Source organism: Pangasianodon hypophthalmus, chromosome 2, assembly GCF_027358585.1.
Source record: "Pangasianodon hypophthalmus isolate fPanHyp1 chromosome 2, fPanHyp1.pri, whole genome shotgun sequence".
NCBI lineage: Eukaryota > Metazoa > Chordata > Actinopteri > Siluriformes > Pangasiidae > Pangasianodon > Pangasianodon hypophthalmus.
Genome location: NC_069711.1, coordinates 23142056 through 23162274, shown reverse-complemented (window position 1 = coordinate 23162274; position 20219 = coordinate 23142056). Strand labels below are relative to the sequence as shown.

The following is a 20219-nucleotide window of genomic DNA, read 5'->3' as shown; positions in this document are numbered from 1 at the left end:
TGTGTGTGTGTGTGTGTGTGTATGTATATATATATATATATATATATATATATATATATATATATATATATATAAACAAAATGTAAGTTTTAAGATAACTCAGAACAGCAAATAGTCACAGTGTCGCACTTAATTCAGATTGATGGTTGAATTTGCTTGTTTACAATAAGGTTTTACAGTAAGGTGTTTTTTGTTTTTTTTGCCTTTTCAGAATAAGATTTACAGTAAGATTTTTTATTATTTTATTTACCCTTTAATTCACCCTTTTACAGTAATTTTTTACCCCCTTAAAGCAAGTTTCTTTATTTGCCATTTACAGTAAAGTTTACAGTATTTTTTGCCTTTTCGGAGTAAGATTTACAGTAAGGTCTTTTTAAATTATTTTATTTACCCATTATTATTATTTAATTCACCCTTTTACAGTAGGTTTTTACCCTCTTACAGTAAGTTTTTTACTTGCCCTTTACAGTAAAGTTTACAGTATCTTTTGCCCTTTTACAGTAAGTTTTTTTATTTTTGCTTTACAGTAAGTTTCTTTATTTGGTCTTTTACAGTAAGTTTTTAAAATTACCCTTTTACAGTAAGATTTTTTCAAATTTCCCATTTACATTATAATTTTAGAGCAGTTTTTTAATTTGCTTTTTATTTTTTATTTATTCTTTTACAGTAGTTTTTTAAATTTCTTTTTATAATACATGCTACAGTAAACTTTACAGTAAGTTTTTTTTTTTATTATTATTTATTTGTCCTTTTGTAGTAATTTTTTTTAAACAATGTTGCTGCTCTTTTTATGAAGTATTTGATTTCCCTGGTCTTCTGTCAGAAGTCACAAACTCCAGATTAAGTCCATTTGCATCTGTTGAAGTGCTTCTTCACTTATGTATTTTGTACTTAATTTTAGGCTCTGGCCTTTTGTGATTCCTGGCTGTACTTGTTTCTTTTCTGATGAGGATTGAATTAGACTGAGTTACAGACTTTAATGCATTAAATCAAAGGTCTTGTTCACCCAAATTCAGTTCCAGTATTTTCTTAAGCGATCTATAAGGTATTAGCTGTGTTAAAAACACAGTAGACAGCTCCCTGTCATTTGCACATGCAGATAGAAGACCGCATATATAAGCTTACTTACACATTACTGTCAATTACAGACAATAAATGAAATCTTCTGTGCTCCATTGGAAAGCTGTCTTATTTAACCAGGACCCAAGACCATTCATCTCTTTTCTCTTGAATAACATTTCTTCATTGCAGTCCTATAAAATTAATGGCCAATAGACTTTCCTCCGGTGAGTGAATCTAAAAAGCTTCAGACAACAAAATAACGAGCAGACATATTGTTTATTGATTGCGGTAGTGAATATGTGATAGCTAATCTTTCCTCTAAAGACTGGCACCTATCACATAGTGTTTCTTGGTTCTTATCACTGTTTATTGTGAAGCTAATCTACTGTTATGAACAGTTATAAAAACCTGAACTCTACAGTAGTATTTAAAGCTGTTTCCAGCATGCATGCTGTAATGTTTTGCAATGGCGAAAATAACATTATTCAGTACAAGATATACTTAAAGTGCATAGAATGTTTAACATTTGAACTAGTTATTGTTACTGTGTGTGTGTGTGTGTGTGTGTTCAAAAGTTTGGAATCACTCACCTTGTTTTTGAAAGAAAAAAAAAATCACTATTTTTCAATTAAAATAGCATTAGATTGACCAGAAATACAGTCTAGACATTGTTAATGTTGTAAATAACAATAATAATTATAGCTGGAAATGGGTGATTTTTAAAGGAATATCTACATAAGCATAGAAAGGCCCATTCTCAGGAACCATCACTCCTGTGTTCCAATGGCACCTTGTGTTAGCTAATCTTATTATGTTAAAAGGTTAATACGTGTTAAGGTTAATATGTTAGCACAACTGAAAAATCATTGTGCTATTCAAGGAAGCAATAAAACTGGCCTTTCCTCGGGCCACTTGATTATCTGGAGCATCAGCATTTCTTGGGTTGATTATGGTCTTAAAATGGCGAGAAGGAAAGAAAGAACTTTCTCAAGAAACTCATCAGTCTGTTGTTGTTTTGAGAAATAAAGGCTATTGCATGCAAGAAATTCCCAAGAAACTGAAGATATCTTACAAAGGTGTGTACTACCCCTTTCGTAGAACAGTGCGAGGATAAAAACATCAGAGTCTCTAGTCTGAGAAACAGACGCCTCACAGGTCCTCAGCTAGCAGATTTATTGAATAGTCCCCGTAAAACACCACTCTTCAACAGTGAAGAAGCGACTCCAGGACACTAGGTGATTGCATCACAGAGAAGAACATTTGTGAGGCAGGGAACAAATGAAAAGATGCTGGAGGAGTGCTTGACGCCATCTGTCAAAGATGGTGGAGGAAATGTGATGGTCTGGGAGTGCTTTGGTGCTGGTAATGGGAAATTTGTACAGAGTGAAAGGAATCTTAATCAAGGAAGGCTATCACTCCATTTTGCAAAGCCATGCCACACCCTGTGGACAGCGCTTGATTGGAGCCAGTGTCAACCGTACATCACCGCAATGACCCAAAGCACTGTTCGAAAATTAGGCAAGACCAATTTAGGGAAAGAAACAGTCAGCTGGAATTCTGTCTGTAATGGATTGGCTTGCCCAATCACCAGATCTCAACCCTATTGATCTGTTGTGGGAGCAGCTTGACCAGAGGGTATGTGAAAAATTGCCCATCAGTCCAATCCAACTTGTGGGAGGTGCTTCAGGAAGTATGGAGTGAAATTTCTGCAGATTACCTGAATAGACTGACAGCTAGAATCCCAAAGGTCTGCAAGGCTTTAAATGCAAATGGAGGATTCTTTGATGAAAGCAAAGTTTGAATTACTAACTTATTTCAAGTGGAAATCATTTTGTCTAACGGTGTCAATGTCTTGACTATTTTTTTTTTTTTTTATTTTGCAGCATATTTGTTGAATAAAAGTGATAGTCATTAAAGTTTTTATGAAAAATGTGATTTTTTTTTGAGTGATTTCAAACTGAACAGTAGTGCATACATGTATAAACTGAACGTTAGTGAATACACACACGCACATATGTATAAATTTGGGTTATAAGCTTTGACTTTCACTAATTTGAAATATATTAGCTATACATACCTATATAATAAATATTTTAATATTGTAAGTATAATAACTATGTGGCTGTCTGGGAAAACCCTTCATAGCGTGAAACTTTGTCATTTTCTTCTCTATATAATTTTGAAAACTACAGTTTCCTGAACTATTTCTCAGAAATATGAAATAAGCACTGAATTATTTGTTTTTAATGTCTATTTACCTCAGTGGTGCAGGGGCACCACAGACATTTGACAACTGATATTTTATTGCAAGCTTAACTCATTAGGCTTATGTCCATTTCTCTATGGCACATTGTTATCCAACAACTTGATCAAAGTGTCACATTCCCTGTAAAGCACTGACTGCTTTACCACCATGTTTGTTAAGCTGGCTCTTTACCCAACATTATCTTTGCTGGTAGACATCCAAAGACAAGATTTAAAAAAAAAAAAAAACTATGTTGGCCAGAAACTCAACTTTTTGATTATTTGCCAGAATTCAACCACATTGACAGCTGATGGGTTTTCCCACACTGCTACACTATTGTAAAGGCTATTTACAACTCAGAACTTACACTGCTGAAAAAAAGGCTAAATCTAGAACCCTCAGAGATACTTTGGCTTGTCCTTCTGGTGGAACGCTTTGTTCTAAGTGTAACCATGCAGCAGAGTGTTTCCCTATCAGAGAGGGTTCCGAGTAGAATCCCTTTATTAAGCCAAGAACCCTCAATTATCCAAAAAAAAACTTTTGAGGAACCATTTTTTTCCTAAGAATACAGCTTTGATAGTCTCAGCTGGCATCTTTGTCCAGGTAACAGAAAAGGTACAAGGACACCAACATCGCTCCAGTCTGAAAGACAGAAAGAAAAGCACAAAATGATTAAACTTTGTAGGTTTGAACAAAGTTTGAACCATGATTATCTTGCAAATTTTGATTATGCTCTGAATGTACCTCAATACCACCAACCCCTGCTGCGATTGCTCCAAGAATGTAGAGTTTTGAATCTAGGGCCTCTACAAGCCACTTAAAACAGCCCTGAAGAAAGAAAATACTGGCACTATAAATTTGACCAGCCTTATAGTATTATAAATATACCATTTAATACCACAGAACTGTTGAATTCTCCATTCTGATTGGTCAGAAGGCATTGATTAATTTTCTGTAACAGCAGCTCTGGCAGTAGTTCCGGCTGGAAGGTTTATATTACTGTGATTTTTGTAAGAGTTATCATTTGTATAGTAACAACTCAATATTAACAGGTTAAAAAATATAATAGTTGATGTGGTGAAATTTTCTGAGGAAAGACATTTATTTAGCCTTTTTTGGAAGGAGTCTCCCGTGTCGGTGCTTTGTAGCCATCAGAGGTAAATCTGTAAGTTTAAGTTTGCTGAGACATGTTCAGGACACTTTGTGATTTCTCAGTAACGTGACGAGTTGTGTGTATATATATATATATATATATATATATATATATATAAACAGGAGTGAACTTGTTTTGATGTTCCACAAAATTAAATATAACTATAAACAAATAATTATGTATGATTCTTCTTATGTATGATTGTTGGCATATTGGTCTGGTATAAGAGGAAAAAACATGCTGTTAACATGCTGACAGCTTCAGGGTGGTGACAGTATTTCCACTTCTCATCAGGACACATCACACCACCCTGTTATTGATTAGTTTCCTATAACAGTATGCCCTGTAGTTTTACTAGTAGATAGTGTGTACGTAGTGGATTGGATGTAGAAACCTACAGGTAAAATTGCTGCTGATTCTGCTATTATAACTTTCAGGCAATACAATTAGTTTAGCAGTGTGCTTCCTCACCTGTACTGTGCTGTTCTGTGCATGCTCCAAATCACATATGAATGTTGTGTTTCCACAGCAGCTGGGATGGTAAATCTCACCATAGTGCTTAGAATAATAGGAGCCAATGAAGTCGGTGTAGTTATCAAAACCACAACAATGCAGCTATCATGCAACAAAACAGGAGAGATGGCAGGTTATAGATTCAGCATGTGTTGCCCCAAGAAAGGAATGAATGGTTAATTTTAGTGTTGCTTCATGCCTACATGGCTGACTATTGATCCCAAAGCACCACATATGTTTTCATTACACTTTCATTACAAATTCCCTTTGGCAGTTTATTTAGCAAGCCAATTTGAAACCCACATATTATCTTCACCCACATTACATTGGCCTAAAGGTGGTCTAAAAGGGCTAGGGATATATGAATAATAAATTCTAGGTATCCACAATCCTGAGTTGCCACAGCATTGTGCACTGGGTCGTTTAGGGGTGGCTCTGCAATCATGCCATCACCATAGTGAGAGATGCTCTTCGATTAAGCCTTGGTTTACCTTTGTCATGGTCATGTTCCACAAGTTCGTGAAGTGGAAATCTCTTCCATATTGATCCTGCAGAACAGGTCTGCCCCATGATCTTAGGAATTTCCCAATCTGAAAGAAGAGAAGAATAGACAAGGCTAGATGTCCATGCACATTTTAATTCTTGCTAACCCATTTTCCTTACTGTCCTTGCATATGGCCATCAGTGAGGCCTGTAAAGGTATTCAGCCAAAACAAATAAAGACTCAAAGCAATAACACTGGAGATGATGATCTTCTGTAGGTTCTGATCATGGAAAATTTCCATATATATTGATGCATTTGGTTGGGAAGGCTTCAACCAATTATGTTAGGTCAGATTATCATTTCATGCAGCAAACCATCCAAACAGATACACTGATGAGGCAACTATCTGGCAGAAAATGTGGTGCCAATCTCTCCTTCTCTCTTTGTTTCTCCCTCTGCTTTGGTTAAAGTGATGAGAGGGAGAAAAAAACCTACATGACATTCTGTGAGAAAGATGGATGGATTGGGGGAGTGAGTGAATGAGGGGGGTCAGCGTGAGCGGTCCTCTATATGCCTGGGGGGACGTGCAGACAAGCGGCAATTAAAAGACCCCCCTCCGTCCCCCAAGAAGAAAGCAGAGGAACACAGATCAGTAGGGTTATTATGCACTAGCTTGACTAATCCATCACCATCTCCAATGGCAGGACAAAGTGCTGTAGGGAAAGTGAGCCTGCTAAAAGCCAAGATCACTAGCACTGTAAAGTGGAGAGTGCAACTCATAACTGGCACAGACCTCAGACCTGCTGAGAAAAGCATATTCCACAACAATACAGGCAAAGAGGAATCAATACTCCACTAATATAGCAATAAGGCATATATAAACTCGTACAAAGATGCTGTCTTAACAGTATACTTCAATCATGTGTTTTCTTATACAGAAATACAGCGTGTGTTGGAGATACGGTATAAAATGTAAATATTCAGGCTTTCAATGTGATATGTTTCTGTTTATTTATTGCTCGATATCACTGAAGCATGTTCCCATAAGGTGAGCAAAACAGTCCCGAATATGCCTTTGCACACTTGTTATCTCTGTCCATACATATTAGGTTTCTGATTTATTCTCGAGCATGAGATTGCAGCAGGGAATAGAAGCAGTACTGCAATACATTTGAACATGTCAGGACTTATCACTCTCACCAGTACTGATTATTCAGTTAGATGCATATACCGTTCAAATTTACATTACAGTGATATTGTAATGCATTCGCATTCCATATTTATCTAAAATACAGCAGATGCAGCCAGTTACAGACAAGCATATACATTATTAAAACGACATTTTCTGTTGGCACTGAAATGAATAAATGGACATTTGGGTGTCAATGATGGTGACAAACAGCACATTAAATGAGCTTGTGCATGCCTAATGTTCCCCCAAACAGTTCAGACTGTCCATAATTCAAACATATGTCCTTCTCAGGTCCTTCCTGTTTGCTAATAAATAGCCTTAGCAGAATTGGATAAGCTGATGAGCTGTTGTTCATTCAGATAGTGTTTTTTAAGTGTCAGAAAGTAGAATTATTTGCAACAAAAACGAGCAAACTTTGTATGAATAATGGACTATTCCCCATGACATTAGAACATAAATAAAACTGAGCATTGCATTTGACCAATAAGGTTTGGGAATTTGCCTAAAAACATTTTATTTACTTCATTAAAATGCATTATTTTCCTAAATCGGTTTCCATAACTCACTCAGAATTATTATAGGTTTCACTAAATGGCCACAGCAATGTATGTAAATAGGCTGTTTTGCATATAAATGCTTGAACTTGAGTTGTAGAGGTGAATAAATTGCTGGAAGTGAGAGCGCTGGCACACAGCTTGGAGCAATCACACAGTCATTAAGAAGCAGAATGCACTGGAGCCACCGCCAACTCCTCATATTTAATAATGGTCAGAAAAAATGATTTAAAAAATGTACATGCAAATAAAATAGGCAGGAACAGGAAAGGTCAGAAGGCACATGAGGAGGCTGGAACCTCAGAGCAAAACTTACATATGAAGAATAGGCCAGGGCAAACAACCCAATCGTCAGCTCCGAGATGAAAATGATGACAATGATGGAAAAGAACTGTATGGGGAAAGTGGAGAATTATAATGAGCATGGCTGTACTACCAAGTAATTAAATGTATCTGAGGTCATATGGCAATGTGCTAATGTATAGGAGACTGGAAGGCAACTTTACATTTTGTGCAAAGTAATTACCAAATGATTAATAATATTTAATTTAATTTAAAACTGTGAAAAAAAAGTTGACAAAATTCTAATCTAAAACTCATGTCTTTATGTACAATGCTTGATAACGTGATTGGTTTTCATTACCATAATCAGGAGACATTTGCTCTCTTTTTTTGCCCCACAGCAGCCCAGAAATCCCAGCAGGACCATTATAATTCCAACACTAATGAAGAATATGTCCACTTTGATGGTGTACGCTGCATTTATAGAGAACACCCCCAGTACATTCGACCCCAGTACATCTCCACTTAAACGCATCCAAAACCCCACAGCTATCAAGCCTGATCCTCCCACCTGAAAAAAAAAACAAACTAGTATTAAATAATATTGAAAACACTTAAAAGGAATTCAGTATTCATAATGCATTATAGTTATTCAACATGCGCAACACTTCATGAAGTATAAATATGACTTTATATTGAACAAGGTACATACTAATGTTGTGCTTTACTAAAGTACTATTGTACCACAGCAATTTTGATTTATTAATGAACAATACATAATACAATACATAATAAATGTTCATAGTTAAATTTAATGCTGTGGAACGTCTGTGAAACAAGTTTCTGTATTCATTTACATTATAGCAGCTATAAACAGTTCCCTGACCAGCCTCTTTTTTAGCTCTCTTGAATTTAATAAGACAAAAAAACACAGGTTGTCATGTTGCCGAGAAGTTTGCTATCCTGTAGACTTTCCCGTGGTAGAAAACATACTGACTGTTACAAAGTGCTGGCATTGGAGACTTCTTCCATAAATATTAACTAAACATCTCCTTACAGAAAACTTCACTATTTCAACAACTGTAGGTTTTTCTTTGCTAAATAGCACATTTTTAAAAATCTGTTTATTGTTAGACTTGGATTATTGTTGAGTGTCTTCATAGAAATGATAATGTATTAAATGAGCACATTAATAGAAGCCTTGCAGCTGGTACTACTGTCCAAGCTGTACTGTTATAGAAATTTAATTAACACCTTCTGATCAAGGAGATTTAAGCATTCAATAGTGGTATAAAATGCATTACAACATTAATGTCTTATCAAAAGATATTATAATGCATTATGTCATCTGTTATTATGAAGTCATATAGTCATAGTACATTATATAATATACAGAATACCATATAAAGCCTGGCGTAAATCTGTTTTATTCAAATTTAAACAGACTTACGCCAGGTTTATACGGTAGAAAATGCTACCCAATGTCTTCCCCCCAGCTGATCATAGCAGCACTTCCTCTCCATAAGGAATTTATTGTCTACCTTTAAGGGACTCGATATCCTTATTTGTTAATTTACCAGTGTGTAAGATAAAACAGTGATTTGATTACTCGTTTGGCTATACAACTTGAGAAACCGAGTTCTTCCCTGAGCCACAACTGAAAAACAGTCCCATCTGGGTCTATCTGTTTTAGACATTCTGGTTATTTGGGATTCCATGCCATTATATTCCCAGTACATAATCATCATTAACAACTGTCCCTCTTATCCTTCACATTTTCCCATGGCTTTATTTCATCACCATTTTTTCACAATACCTGAGGCAAGTGTGCAGCAACATGTGGGTCATTAATTAATGGTCATTAATTAATGTTAAAAAGCTCCATAACAAACACAAAAGAGTGTCTCTCTCTATTATGTGCCTGAAGCATCATGTATAATGGTGTAACCTTTCTAATAAGGGTGCAACCCAGTGACACTATCTGTATCTGTATCTGATTTGTGCTCCCAATATGCGTGTCTTTAACTGTATTTAGAATGAACCTGAAGTGGGTGTTGCCTAAATTGGTAGCTGAAGCCTAATTTAAACCACAGTGACCATGATCAGGCAGTTACTAAGGATGAATGAATGAAGACTGTAAATGTGCTGATAATGTTGACATTAATAAATGTGGTCTTTTTTTTTTTGTCTCACAAGCCTCATATCTCTAGCTCGCCAGCATGAAAATAAAAAAAAAAAAATGTTGCTCAAGAGTATTGCAGGATACAAGTCTCAACATACGCTTCCTTATCTTTGTATCTGCTCATTTTTCTGCTCATTCCTGTTTGTTTGGAATAATGTATCAGTATATATTCATTACATCCCATCCATCCTTTTACAAATCAAGCTCTAATTCAGCAGCTGTATTGCTCTATTGATATCAGTGATTCTCACAAAAAAACTCTTAATAAAACTGATTGGAAAGGTTAGTATTATTTTGTCTTTTTGTGTAAAACATGTTGAACTCTAGATCAATTTTACTTCATTTTTGTTGCAGTAGCATGCAGTTTAATGAGAGGGTTGATCTCAGTGTGTGAGTTCAAACATGGCACTGTAACCATGTCTGAAACCTGACAGTTTATGTCAAAGGCAATCACAGCTGTCACAGCTGTTCCTCTGTGATTGTGCTGCATGTCCGATAAAGCATACATGACTCCATAGTACCTTTCTCTGACACCAATTTTAACGTGGCTTCCAGAATAGTTTATGCGTTTACCACGTGACATTTTCCCCACCTGCTTTTGATAATCAGCACAGCTCACAGATAAACAAATATGACAAGCATATTACTCTCAAGTTCCTATCTCCAAATGTTTCCTGCTGCCTGTCATAATTGTTTTTGGCATTGTCCATTCTTTCAGCAGAACAAGCTCGAACCTACAATAAAATACACTGTATGGAGAATGTCATGTGAGGAGAAGTGGCATAAAAAATATTACATGTAAATCAGTTTATGGGAAGGGTACACGCAAAAAAAAAAAAAAGTGCAAACTGCAAAGGACAGAATGGACTGCCTTTGCAGAACAGCAAAAGGCCATGGAGGTCCCCAAAGGGCAGGATCTGGATGAAGAGGACAAAAATAGAAACCCTGCCATGCTTGAAGGAGACATGAAATAGAAGTGAAGGTACCATACATCAATAAATAGGAGAATTTGTAATCTTGGGACTCCGAAGCATGAGTGAAGCATGCACTTTAAACTAAATTTCACCAGGGATTTGCTTTTCTGAGAAAGTAGAAGCTATTTGGCTTGTATTTGCAAGTGTTGTCTCAGGGGATTTTTCCTATGCACTATCACCATTAGGTACCTAAATATAAATCTTCTGTAAAGCTTCTTTGTGACAATGGCTATTTTTAAAAGTGCTATTCAAATTAAATTGAATTCAAACTATGATAGCAAACCAACATATACTAATTCAACCTCCAGCTGTCAGAATCCTGCAGTCAGACTGATGTTAATTTGTTGTTTATTTGGCCTCGCAGGCTGTGACAGGCTTAAAGCACACATGAATGGCACTTAGGTTATGTATGTAAATATGCCACAGCCCATATTACTGCGAAATGCTACCACTAATTAGCATAGTTTCCTAATATATATCTAACACGTATTAATAATACAATAATATGCACTTCTCTATATTATAATACACCATACTTTATATTCTACAGATATGGATAATACAATATAATAATACAACTAATATAATAATACAACTTTTAGACCTGACTTCAGTACCATCCAAGTCAGATCGCTAACAGGTTCAGTGTTAAAGCCATCTAATCCCAAAATGCCATTTAAAAATTGCTTTTAGGAAAATAAAAACCATCCTCCATTATGCTATGAGATCACCCTTAACAATTAAAGCATACAAAACAGTCAAGAGTGCAGAATCAACTGCTCTAAAACATCTACTAGCGATTGCAGAGTTTCATCACCATTAGCTATCAAACCAAGTTGGGAAAATTAGAAGCTTTCAAGTTAATGAGATGAAAATTGCTGCATGTAAGAAATTGTAATTGCCTTGTTGACGATATAGACTTCGGTGCACGTCTGTGACATATAGTTTGAAAGCTCCTTTGTTATATGTTTGCATTATGGTGAGTGTAAATTACTGTGTGCATATTCACAGGCAAACTGAATCTCTTTAATACTTTACATGCCACATAAAAATCTCAGGCTATAAATACAGAAATGTAATTACTCTTCTAAATGCCACCACTGCCCCTCCCATCTTACGCTTACATGCATACATGTAATGAGAAAACACAACACGCTTACCAAGATTAACAAGTTGTACACAACCATCATAACTTTGGCGAATTCGAACAAGCCCATTTTAATCTGTAAGAAAACAATAAAGGTAAATTTTGCGCTGAATCTCAGTCACAGAAAGAGATCATTTATGGAACAGTGAGAAAAATATTAGAGATTAAAATAAAATAAAGTAACGTACCTGCTTCTAGGGAATGGTGATGAGACAGGTTGAAACAGGTGAGTGAAGGTGAGTGAGGTGAAGGAAATAGAGAGAGAGCAAGAGAGAGTGAGAGAGATGCACCCAGGTAGAATGGGTGTGGTGTAGGTCGTGATAGAGGTTACTCAAGTGGTCAGAGGTCTGTGTGTGTGTCGGCTGCCTGATTTCCGCTGCAGTGCTAAGACACACCTATTGTATCGCCACATTAAAAGAAGTGGCCTTCATCTGTCATGGCCTAATGGAACTATTTAAATACCATATATAACAGTAAATGAAATGAAAAATGAATATGTGATTGATGTGTGATGAATGGGAAGTAATAATCTGGACAAAAAACATATGCACAACCACTGATTGCTTGTTATTAAAGCATAGTTATTACTGACAACGATACAATTATGCCCTATGCATAAAAAAATAGATGCTATGCTTCTGGTTAATAGGTCATGTTTGTTTGCTGCCTTCAGTTCCTTTGTGTTCTTTCCTATGGGGCTCCTTTGTTCTTTTGTCCACAACTCTCAGCGATATTTTCTCATTTCCTCTGTAGAGGGCAATGTTGCAACACTCAGGTTCAGCTTATTCAACAGCGCTATAGGCTTCACTAATTCACTCTTGTGGTGTGTAGGGTTCATGGAGCTGATTGATGTTCCCAGTGTGTAGGACGCTGTCTTTCTTTGTTCAGTTTTCTCTATGAAAAATGCTCAAGACAAAACAAAGAGATAATCAGCTCAGCCAGTGGGAGACTTAAGCAGTGACCTGCTCTGGAGGTATTATTGAGGACTGGTATTATGATTTGGGTTAGCAAATTAATGTTTGATAACAGAGAATTCTTTTTTAAGAACACTTCATTTTTTGATAGAAGAAACATTTGGAAATATATCTCTGTAAACACAAATATGTTTAAAATATTTCATTTTCATTTCTTTCATTCATCCTTAGTAACAGATTCATTCCAGTCAGGATCATGGTGGATCCAGAGCCTTTCCCAGAAACACTGGGTGTGAGCCAGGAATACACCCTGGATAGTGTGCTAGTCCACTATAGATCTAATGCTAGCACTAAACAAAATTGTAGTAGTTGTCGTTATGGTGTTTTACCAAGCTTGGCTACTGTGGTTCAAACATATAGGGTTATTTTTCCCAGATGTTGACACCTTGACTTTTTGATATAGTTTAGTTGTAGTGTAGTTAGCTTACTTTGTATGTAATTTTGGAGTTTTGGATATTGATAATTCTTGCATTCATTGTATATCCTTGCATATTTTAGCACTTTCTTAGGTATCAAAAGGGAAAAAACGAGAATGAATGACCATTCTATCATCCTATAGTGGCCCCTTTTCATTTATGGATGGGACAGAGGCTGGCATACAAACTGTGCATGCAACAGACATGCTACCTTCAGTAAATTTAAACCTACAAATTGACCTGTATGGTAGGTGGACCTCATAATTGTTGAGTTCTTATCAAGTTCCTATGACTCAGGTGCTGCTATTTCATAACTATTAATAACTATATACTGTACATTAACACACTCATTCACTCCCAGGCCAGTTTAGCTAAGCAGAGCCTCAGACCTGCATGTTTTTGGGAGGTGGAAACCCATGTAAACATGTACCTGCTGTGCCACTGAACCAGACTTGATATACAACATGTCAAGTGTAATATGAACAAAAGAAAAAGAAGTCATATTTATGTACCAAATCAGGACCTTTGGCCCAAACTGAGTCCAATTTCTAGGCTCACTCGGATCTGCTTCTACCATTGATTCCTATGGGGAACCATAAAATACTGCCAACTGGTCATTCCTTATAGACCACTTTCATCCCCTCTCTCTATACCTTCCTCTTTTACTCCCTCTCCATCATTTCCAACCAGCATTTCAACATGTGCAATCTCTCTCCCTCCCCTCTTTGTTCTGATATCCCTCTCATTTGCTCTCCCTGTAATAATGGCCAGTAATTGATATGACTCACACATCTCAGAGTGGTGGCCCTGCAGGCAGGAGTTAGGAGGAAAATCAAAAATAAAAAAAATAGAAAAAAAAGCGATAGATTGCTTGGTGCCTCCATGCTGAAGTTAAACACATAAAAGCTCCAGCCTTCTCTATAATAACCTTTTAATGGCCCTTTTATGAGTTATGACAATTTCAGCAATGCCATCATTAAACGTCCAGTCCTTAATCTCAGTGAGAAGAAGACCTGTCAGGCTGTGCAGGGTATTAAAACCAGTTAATAATAATAATCATGCATAGTTCCGCATTCATAGACAGAAATGATCAGTTATTAATTTTTCATCATCTCAGTTATAGGCAGCAATGCTTCCGTGGTGCTGATGGAGCCAGTAAAACATGGATGTCCGTAACAAGGTTGGCTAGATTGCCCATTACCTGCTTGCTCTAGGGCAGGTGCATAGGTGATCCATCTCGAGTCCTAGCCTGTGCACCAGAGTGGCCGTGCCTCATGAAACTCCTCTTCCCTGGGCTCTTTTTTATAGCCTGGTGAGATGACACAAGCCCTGAACTTGTGCAGCAAGCTGCAAAACCTTTAATGGAGACAAAAGCAGCCTGACCAAAGCAAATAAACAATGTGCTGTGATCCTGCTGTCACAGGAAGAAATAACCTGTAAAAAGCCAGAGAAAATCCAAGTTGCAATGTCATAAACATGGAAGCACTTTTAAGCGCATTCTCTAAATCATGGCTCAAGCTCACCATCAGAATCATTATTACACATTATCCAAGGCTATAAAAGAATAGCTGTAGGGGAAAAGATGCATCACGGATCCTTCAGTGCCAGTGAATGAACACTCTAATGTACATGCCATGGACAGCAATCAATATAAAATAACTCTTTGTAAACATGTAATGTAGCCACATGTCATGCTTCTGGGCCCATTTAGGTGAGAAATTGCAACAATAGTAACAGGCAAATGCTGTAGAGACTATGCCTAATCACCCAGGCTCCTCTGTGACCCCTATTCTCTTTCTCTGAGACTTAATTCATCACTAACAGCTGTAAGCAAACACATATTAATTTTTAGCTGCTCCTTAGTGCAATAGGTGTCTGGGTCAATAACTCAGAGCAACTCAGTACAATTTATGCAAGGCAAAACGATGGCGAGAGACAGTGAGAGAGGATGCTGGGTTATGGAGATATTTTGCCTTTGTTGAGTGCATTATTGCTCATCAGACTGGATGGCTACTGGAGCACGAAGCAGATAAAAAGCTTTGATAGTCACTTGGCCATCTTCTTGAAGCCTTCAGAAATATGCATGTAAATGTTTTCAATAAATGCTGCTTGTGAAAATCCTTCTATGGACTCTCTGGAGATGCATATTCGCCACATTATATCAAATTCCAATATCCTCAAAGATAATATCCTGAAATAACGATTTGCATAAACACATGACCACATTGCAATATTTGGTGGTAACAGGGTTGCAATTCTTTCTGTATCTTCATGGAAAAGGCAGAAGAAACAGAATGAATCTTGTTGCATTGTAGAAATAGATTACTGCAGTAAAATTATTTATTCACTTCAGCACCTAATGAATGCTACTGTCACACTAAAGGGGTCAAGAATAAGGTTTTCTATTAGTTCTGAATCATCCACACACTACAGTTGCCCAGAGGTTAACAGAGACAGGATGTCTCCTGAAACCTGTAGCAGCCGAGCAAATTAACTGTAGGTGGTCCACTAACCTTGTAGCTTTTCAATCTGCTGTAGCTTTTGTCAACATTTGTTCTTTCAATTATGGAACTAGATAGAACAGCCGAGGTTGGAGGATAAATCTGAGCACCTCCGTTTTTCAACTATATTTACTGCATTATTTCACGTTGTGTCCATGTTTTGTGCACATTATAAGTATTTAGCTGTAGTACAGAAGGGAAGTCTAGAGTTTTAGAGATGGGATAGCAAAGAGGGGACAAGAGCACAGAAAGGTGTGTGTGAAAGGTAAAGTGTCCTTCACAACAACCTGTGTGCGTGTACAAATGAATATTAAATATTAAACACTTAGAAAACAGTATTTTTTTCTGTCGCAGCTCACTATAATGACACTTTACCTTGAAATATAATCATTAAAATACTTTAGTCCATTTGCTTGAAACATTATTTTCCATGAGTCATCTGTTACAGGTTATGAAAAAAATTTATATTTTAGCCACAAAACATTCACTCAAGCTGTTACCTAACATATTCACCCCTATGAAATATTTGAAATATTCCATGTTCCCATATGACCATCTTCTCATTTTCTGATGATCATGGGAAGAAGAAAATTAAGTTTTAATTTTAATAAAATGTATTTTAAGTACATCATCAGAAAGTCTGAATATAAATGTCACACAGCTTGACACAACTGCCATATGTCTTTATAAGTATTTATAATTGACCCAAAACCTATGATTTTTAGGTTATCCCTCAGCTGCCTGTCTTTAAGGCAGAGATGGTCTGGCTATAAGCCTGTGGGGTTCTGCATTGCCTTCTGGTCCTTGGCAAGCAGATTGATGGGGATATGGAGGCTTTCATGCAATAAATGGCTTCGGGCTGTGCCGAGATGCGCATCCTTGGCTTTCTTTAATGACGCCTCCCCTTTTACCTGCGGAAATGTTAACTACGTCCTCGAGAGCACTGAAGCAGTACGCCGGCCGGTGGCCATATTTCATACAGATCGGCAGGTTAAATATGCCAACCTTACATTCAAGCATGAACCACTTTTTCCCTCATTCTACCTTAAATCCTCAATTTTCCTTTTCACTTTTTTTCTTACTCTCCCTTCCTCGAGGCCCATTCCCCTATCTTATATTTATCAGCCACACAGAGCATCTCATTCAGGCATTATAAGTGATAGCTTGAGAAAGGTTAATGTGCAGGATGAGTGTAAATTGTTTTGCTATTTCAGTGGACAGAGAGAGTGCTGGAGAGCTGAACCGTAAAATTTGATCGTTTTCACAATCCCGCTTACATTTTTTCTCTTTTTTCCAATTCCCTTCTTTCTTCTGCCTCTTTGTCTCTGTTAAGCAGTGGTTCAGACAGAGGTGAAGGGAAAAATGGCTTTTAAAACACTAGTGAAAAGAGAAATGGCCTCTCGTAGCCTGAGGGTTTGGGAGAGGTATGTAATCAGCTAGAGCTTATTGTGATATGTAGTAAAGAAAAGTGTGATGACTAAGTGTCATTTGGTGATACTGCATTTGTGAAACACTTACTTCACTAAACCAGCTATAACCAGTATATTCTAGGTTCAGTAGTATAGCAAGTACTCATTTATTATAGCCTTAAAGTCTCAGCTCGAGTTATTCAGCCTATAACATATTATTTCAGTTCTTCAATTATTTAGAAACTACAGTGACATTAATAGCAAAAGTATGTAGTTATGAGAGTGAGGAATATAAGCCTGGACTTGCTGATGCTCCCTGGTAGTTTAATAGTTTGAAGAATAGAATGTTTAAATATGATCAGAATGATTTTATATTGCATGCTAAATATGGGGCTAATTTTATATCTGCTACCAGCTTCATTATTCTGTGTGTGTGTGTGTGTGTGTGTGTTGTGCTAGAATTTGCTAGTTCCATTAGTGATCTATGAATGGCCTGAGAAAAGTATGGGTTGCCGTTCACAAAGAGAGCCTCATGATCGCTGCTCTTTTCTATGGGGTGCCATTCAGGAAATAATTCATGCTTGCTGTGTGCATATAACTTGGATTATTTGGAAATTAATGGGCTTAATTTCATATACACTGGTTTTGAGCTATACTGGTTTGCTAGAACATATACTGGATTTCTTCCATGTATACTGGCATATTTATTGGATTTTTATCATACATATTGTTTTTGTTGCTTGCTTACCGATCTGTTTTTTGTTTTTTTTTTTGTTTTGTTTTTTTTACATGTTGACTGTGAGAAACATACTGTTGCTATAACATGCCCACTGGATTGTTTATTACCACTAAAGAACTGGTTTTAGGATAAGTATTGATCTATCAGTGTATACACCAATTATCTGGGATCTATATTGGTTCATATACATTGGTTTATATATAAATTGGTTCATATATCTTGGTTCATATACTGTATATATACGCCAGATTTTCAATGTGTATTCTGACAATTTAATATTTGGAAAATAACACACAGGCCAAATAACCAATACATAAATGTGCAAGGCACTACATATGTCAGCAAATAAGAATGTTTGCCAGAAGAACAATTTTTAAATCAGAAATCTGATGTTTTTCTCAGTATATGTAAATACGTAAAAAAAAATTGTAAAATAGCAAATCAGAAAGCAAGCAACCAAAACAATATGTATGATCAAAAGAAATGTCTAAAAGCCAGTATACGTGGACCAAATTCATTACATGTTCAACAAAACCAATAGTATAGTTCAAAACCAATGTATCTGTATTAACCCCATTAGTTTCCCAATGAACCAAGTTATATGCACACAGTAAGTATGAATTATTTCCTGAATGACTCTCCATAGAAAAGAGCAGCGATCATGAGGCTCTCTTTGTGAACTTTGTGTACAGTTAAACATGGCCAAGTGACACAAACATACACACACATACACACACACAACTGTGTGCGCATACACACATGCACGCACACATACTTAATTAGTTCCCTCGCTCTCACACTCCCTCTTCTCTCTCTCTCTCTCTCTTTCTTTCTCTCTCCGTGAAACCCTTATCACAAAATCTCTCTCTCCCTCCCTCCCTCACACACACACACACACACACACACACACACACACACACGTTTTCTCTCTCTCTCTCTCTCTCTCTCTCTCACACACACACACACACATGCACACACGCACACACACACACACACACACACACACACACACACACACACACTGTTGCTCTCTCTCTGTGAACCCCTTATCACAAAATCTCTCTCTCCCTCCCTTACATGCACACAAACACACATTCACTAACCTTATGGCTTCAGGCTGGTCCACAATCCGTCCCTTTGATAAGTCACAGTGGATTTAGGAGAGAGATGGACTTTGACAGCTTCCACTGGCAGCATTCGTGCTCCACTCACTATAATCTCAAATTAAAATTTAATCTGAGGCAACCCACTCTGTGTGTGTGTGTGTGTGTGTATGTGTATAAAAATATAGATTGTATTTAAAATGGAGATTTATTATTTATTGGACATCCTCAGCTGGCTGGGCTTCATTAATCATATGTCATATATACATCCTCTTTATATAGACCCATCTCGCTGATATATAAAAAGTCGTAAAAATGCATGAGAACTGAATAGAGGGGGGAACACTGGAGCAATGGCAGGTGCTCGCCAACACGTCTTTGTCTTTCCTGTGCTCTGTGCTAGCTTTTCCCCAAACCACCTTCCTTTGCTGCATTGTGTGTGTGCATGCCCTCTCAATGATAATATCCTCTCCGCTTCTCTGCTCAACAGATGGACTGCTGCCTCATTAACTTTAATACATCCAACATCAATTAAGAAGGAGTTAATTGGGATGCTGAAAAGGTGATTGCCAGCCAACGCGGTGCATACGAAAGCTCTCCTCTTAATAAATGACACTCGTCAAGGCAAAATATGCCAACGACGGAGCCCGATGAGCCTCATCGTAAGTGCCAGTGCTAGCTGGGATTATCACTTCAGTTGAAAATGCCTTTTTTTTTTTTTTTTTTTTTTACCCACCATAAATAAGGAGCTGTCCTTGATGGGTCCCAATAGCTTCACATGTCCTGGCACATTTTATACAGAAATGGATAATGTTACACTGAGTAGCATTACATGCATGTAAAACTCTATAGAATTTTAGTTGATTACTTTTGTCATTCTTCTACTTACTCAGTATTTAGACTACACATTTGATATCGATTGGGAGGTCTAAAACGATTCTACTACTTAATAGCAACTCTGTGTACTATTTTGAAATCTTTAGGGTTGAACCTTATATCATGGGGTTTAATCATAGGCATAAAGATATTATGCATGCACACAGGAACACACTCATTGAAAGACAGTGGTGAGAAAAGCCTTCACCCTACCATTGGTAGATTGTCAGGATTGTGGCTGTGCTATCTGGGTGAGAAGGATGGCACACTCTCTCTCACCTGTCACTAGCCAATAGTGGTCATCTGTGAGTTCATGTATGTGGAAGAGGGCAGATAGTGCTTTCCTACAAGAGTGTTGCACTGCCCTGTGATGCAGCATGAGTAGCCGCTCAGAAAGATCCAACTGGCTGGCT

The 20219-nt window shown here is 37.1% G+C and overlaps 1 protein-coding gene across 4 annotated transcripts; it reads right to left on the bottom strand.

Annotated features, from left to right (window-relative positions):
• Positions 1–1046: 1046 nt before the first annotated feature.
• Positions 1047–19979, bottom strand: LOC113538154 (tetraspanin-1). Of its 4 annotated transcripts, none has more exons than XM_026933025.3 (8): positions 18931–19979; positions 11802–14534; positions 7847–8056; positions 7520–7594; positions 5465–5563; positions 4932–5075; positions 4052–4135; positions 1047–3949 (listed from the first exon to the last, which is right to left on the bottom strand). In XM_026933025.3, the coding sequence occupies exons 2-8, from the start codon at positions 11856–11858 to the stop codon at positions 3890–3892; spliced, it is 729 nt and encodes a 242-aa protein (XP_026788826.1). In that variant the 5' UTR covers positions 11859–14534; positions 18931–19979; the 3' UTR covers positions 1047–3889. The 4 variants fall into 4 exon arrangements, with proteins under 4 accessions (XP_026788826.1, XP_034166208.1, XP_034166205.1 ...); XM_034310317.2 differs by having other exon boundaries at positions 3919–4135; positions 11802–11864; positions 11977–14534; XM_034310314.2 differs by having other exon boundaries at positions 3919–4135.
• Positions 19980–20219: the final 240 nt, after the last annotated feature.

Excerpts from the sequence above, each read along its gene's own strand:
- LOC113538154 (XM_034310314.2), bottom strand. The coding sequence starts at position 11,858 with ATGGGCTTGTTCGAATTCGCCAAAGTTATGATGGTTGTGTACAACTTG. Across the intron at positions 5,076-5,464 it reads GGAACATGACCATGACAAAG|CTGCATTGTTGTGGTTTTGA; the intron begins GTAAACCAAGGC and ends GTTGCATGATAG. Across the intron at positions 4,136-4,931 it reads CACAGAACAGCACAGTACAG|GGCTGTTTTAAGTGGCTTGT; the intron begins GTGAGGAAGCAC and ends TTCTTTCTTCAG.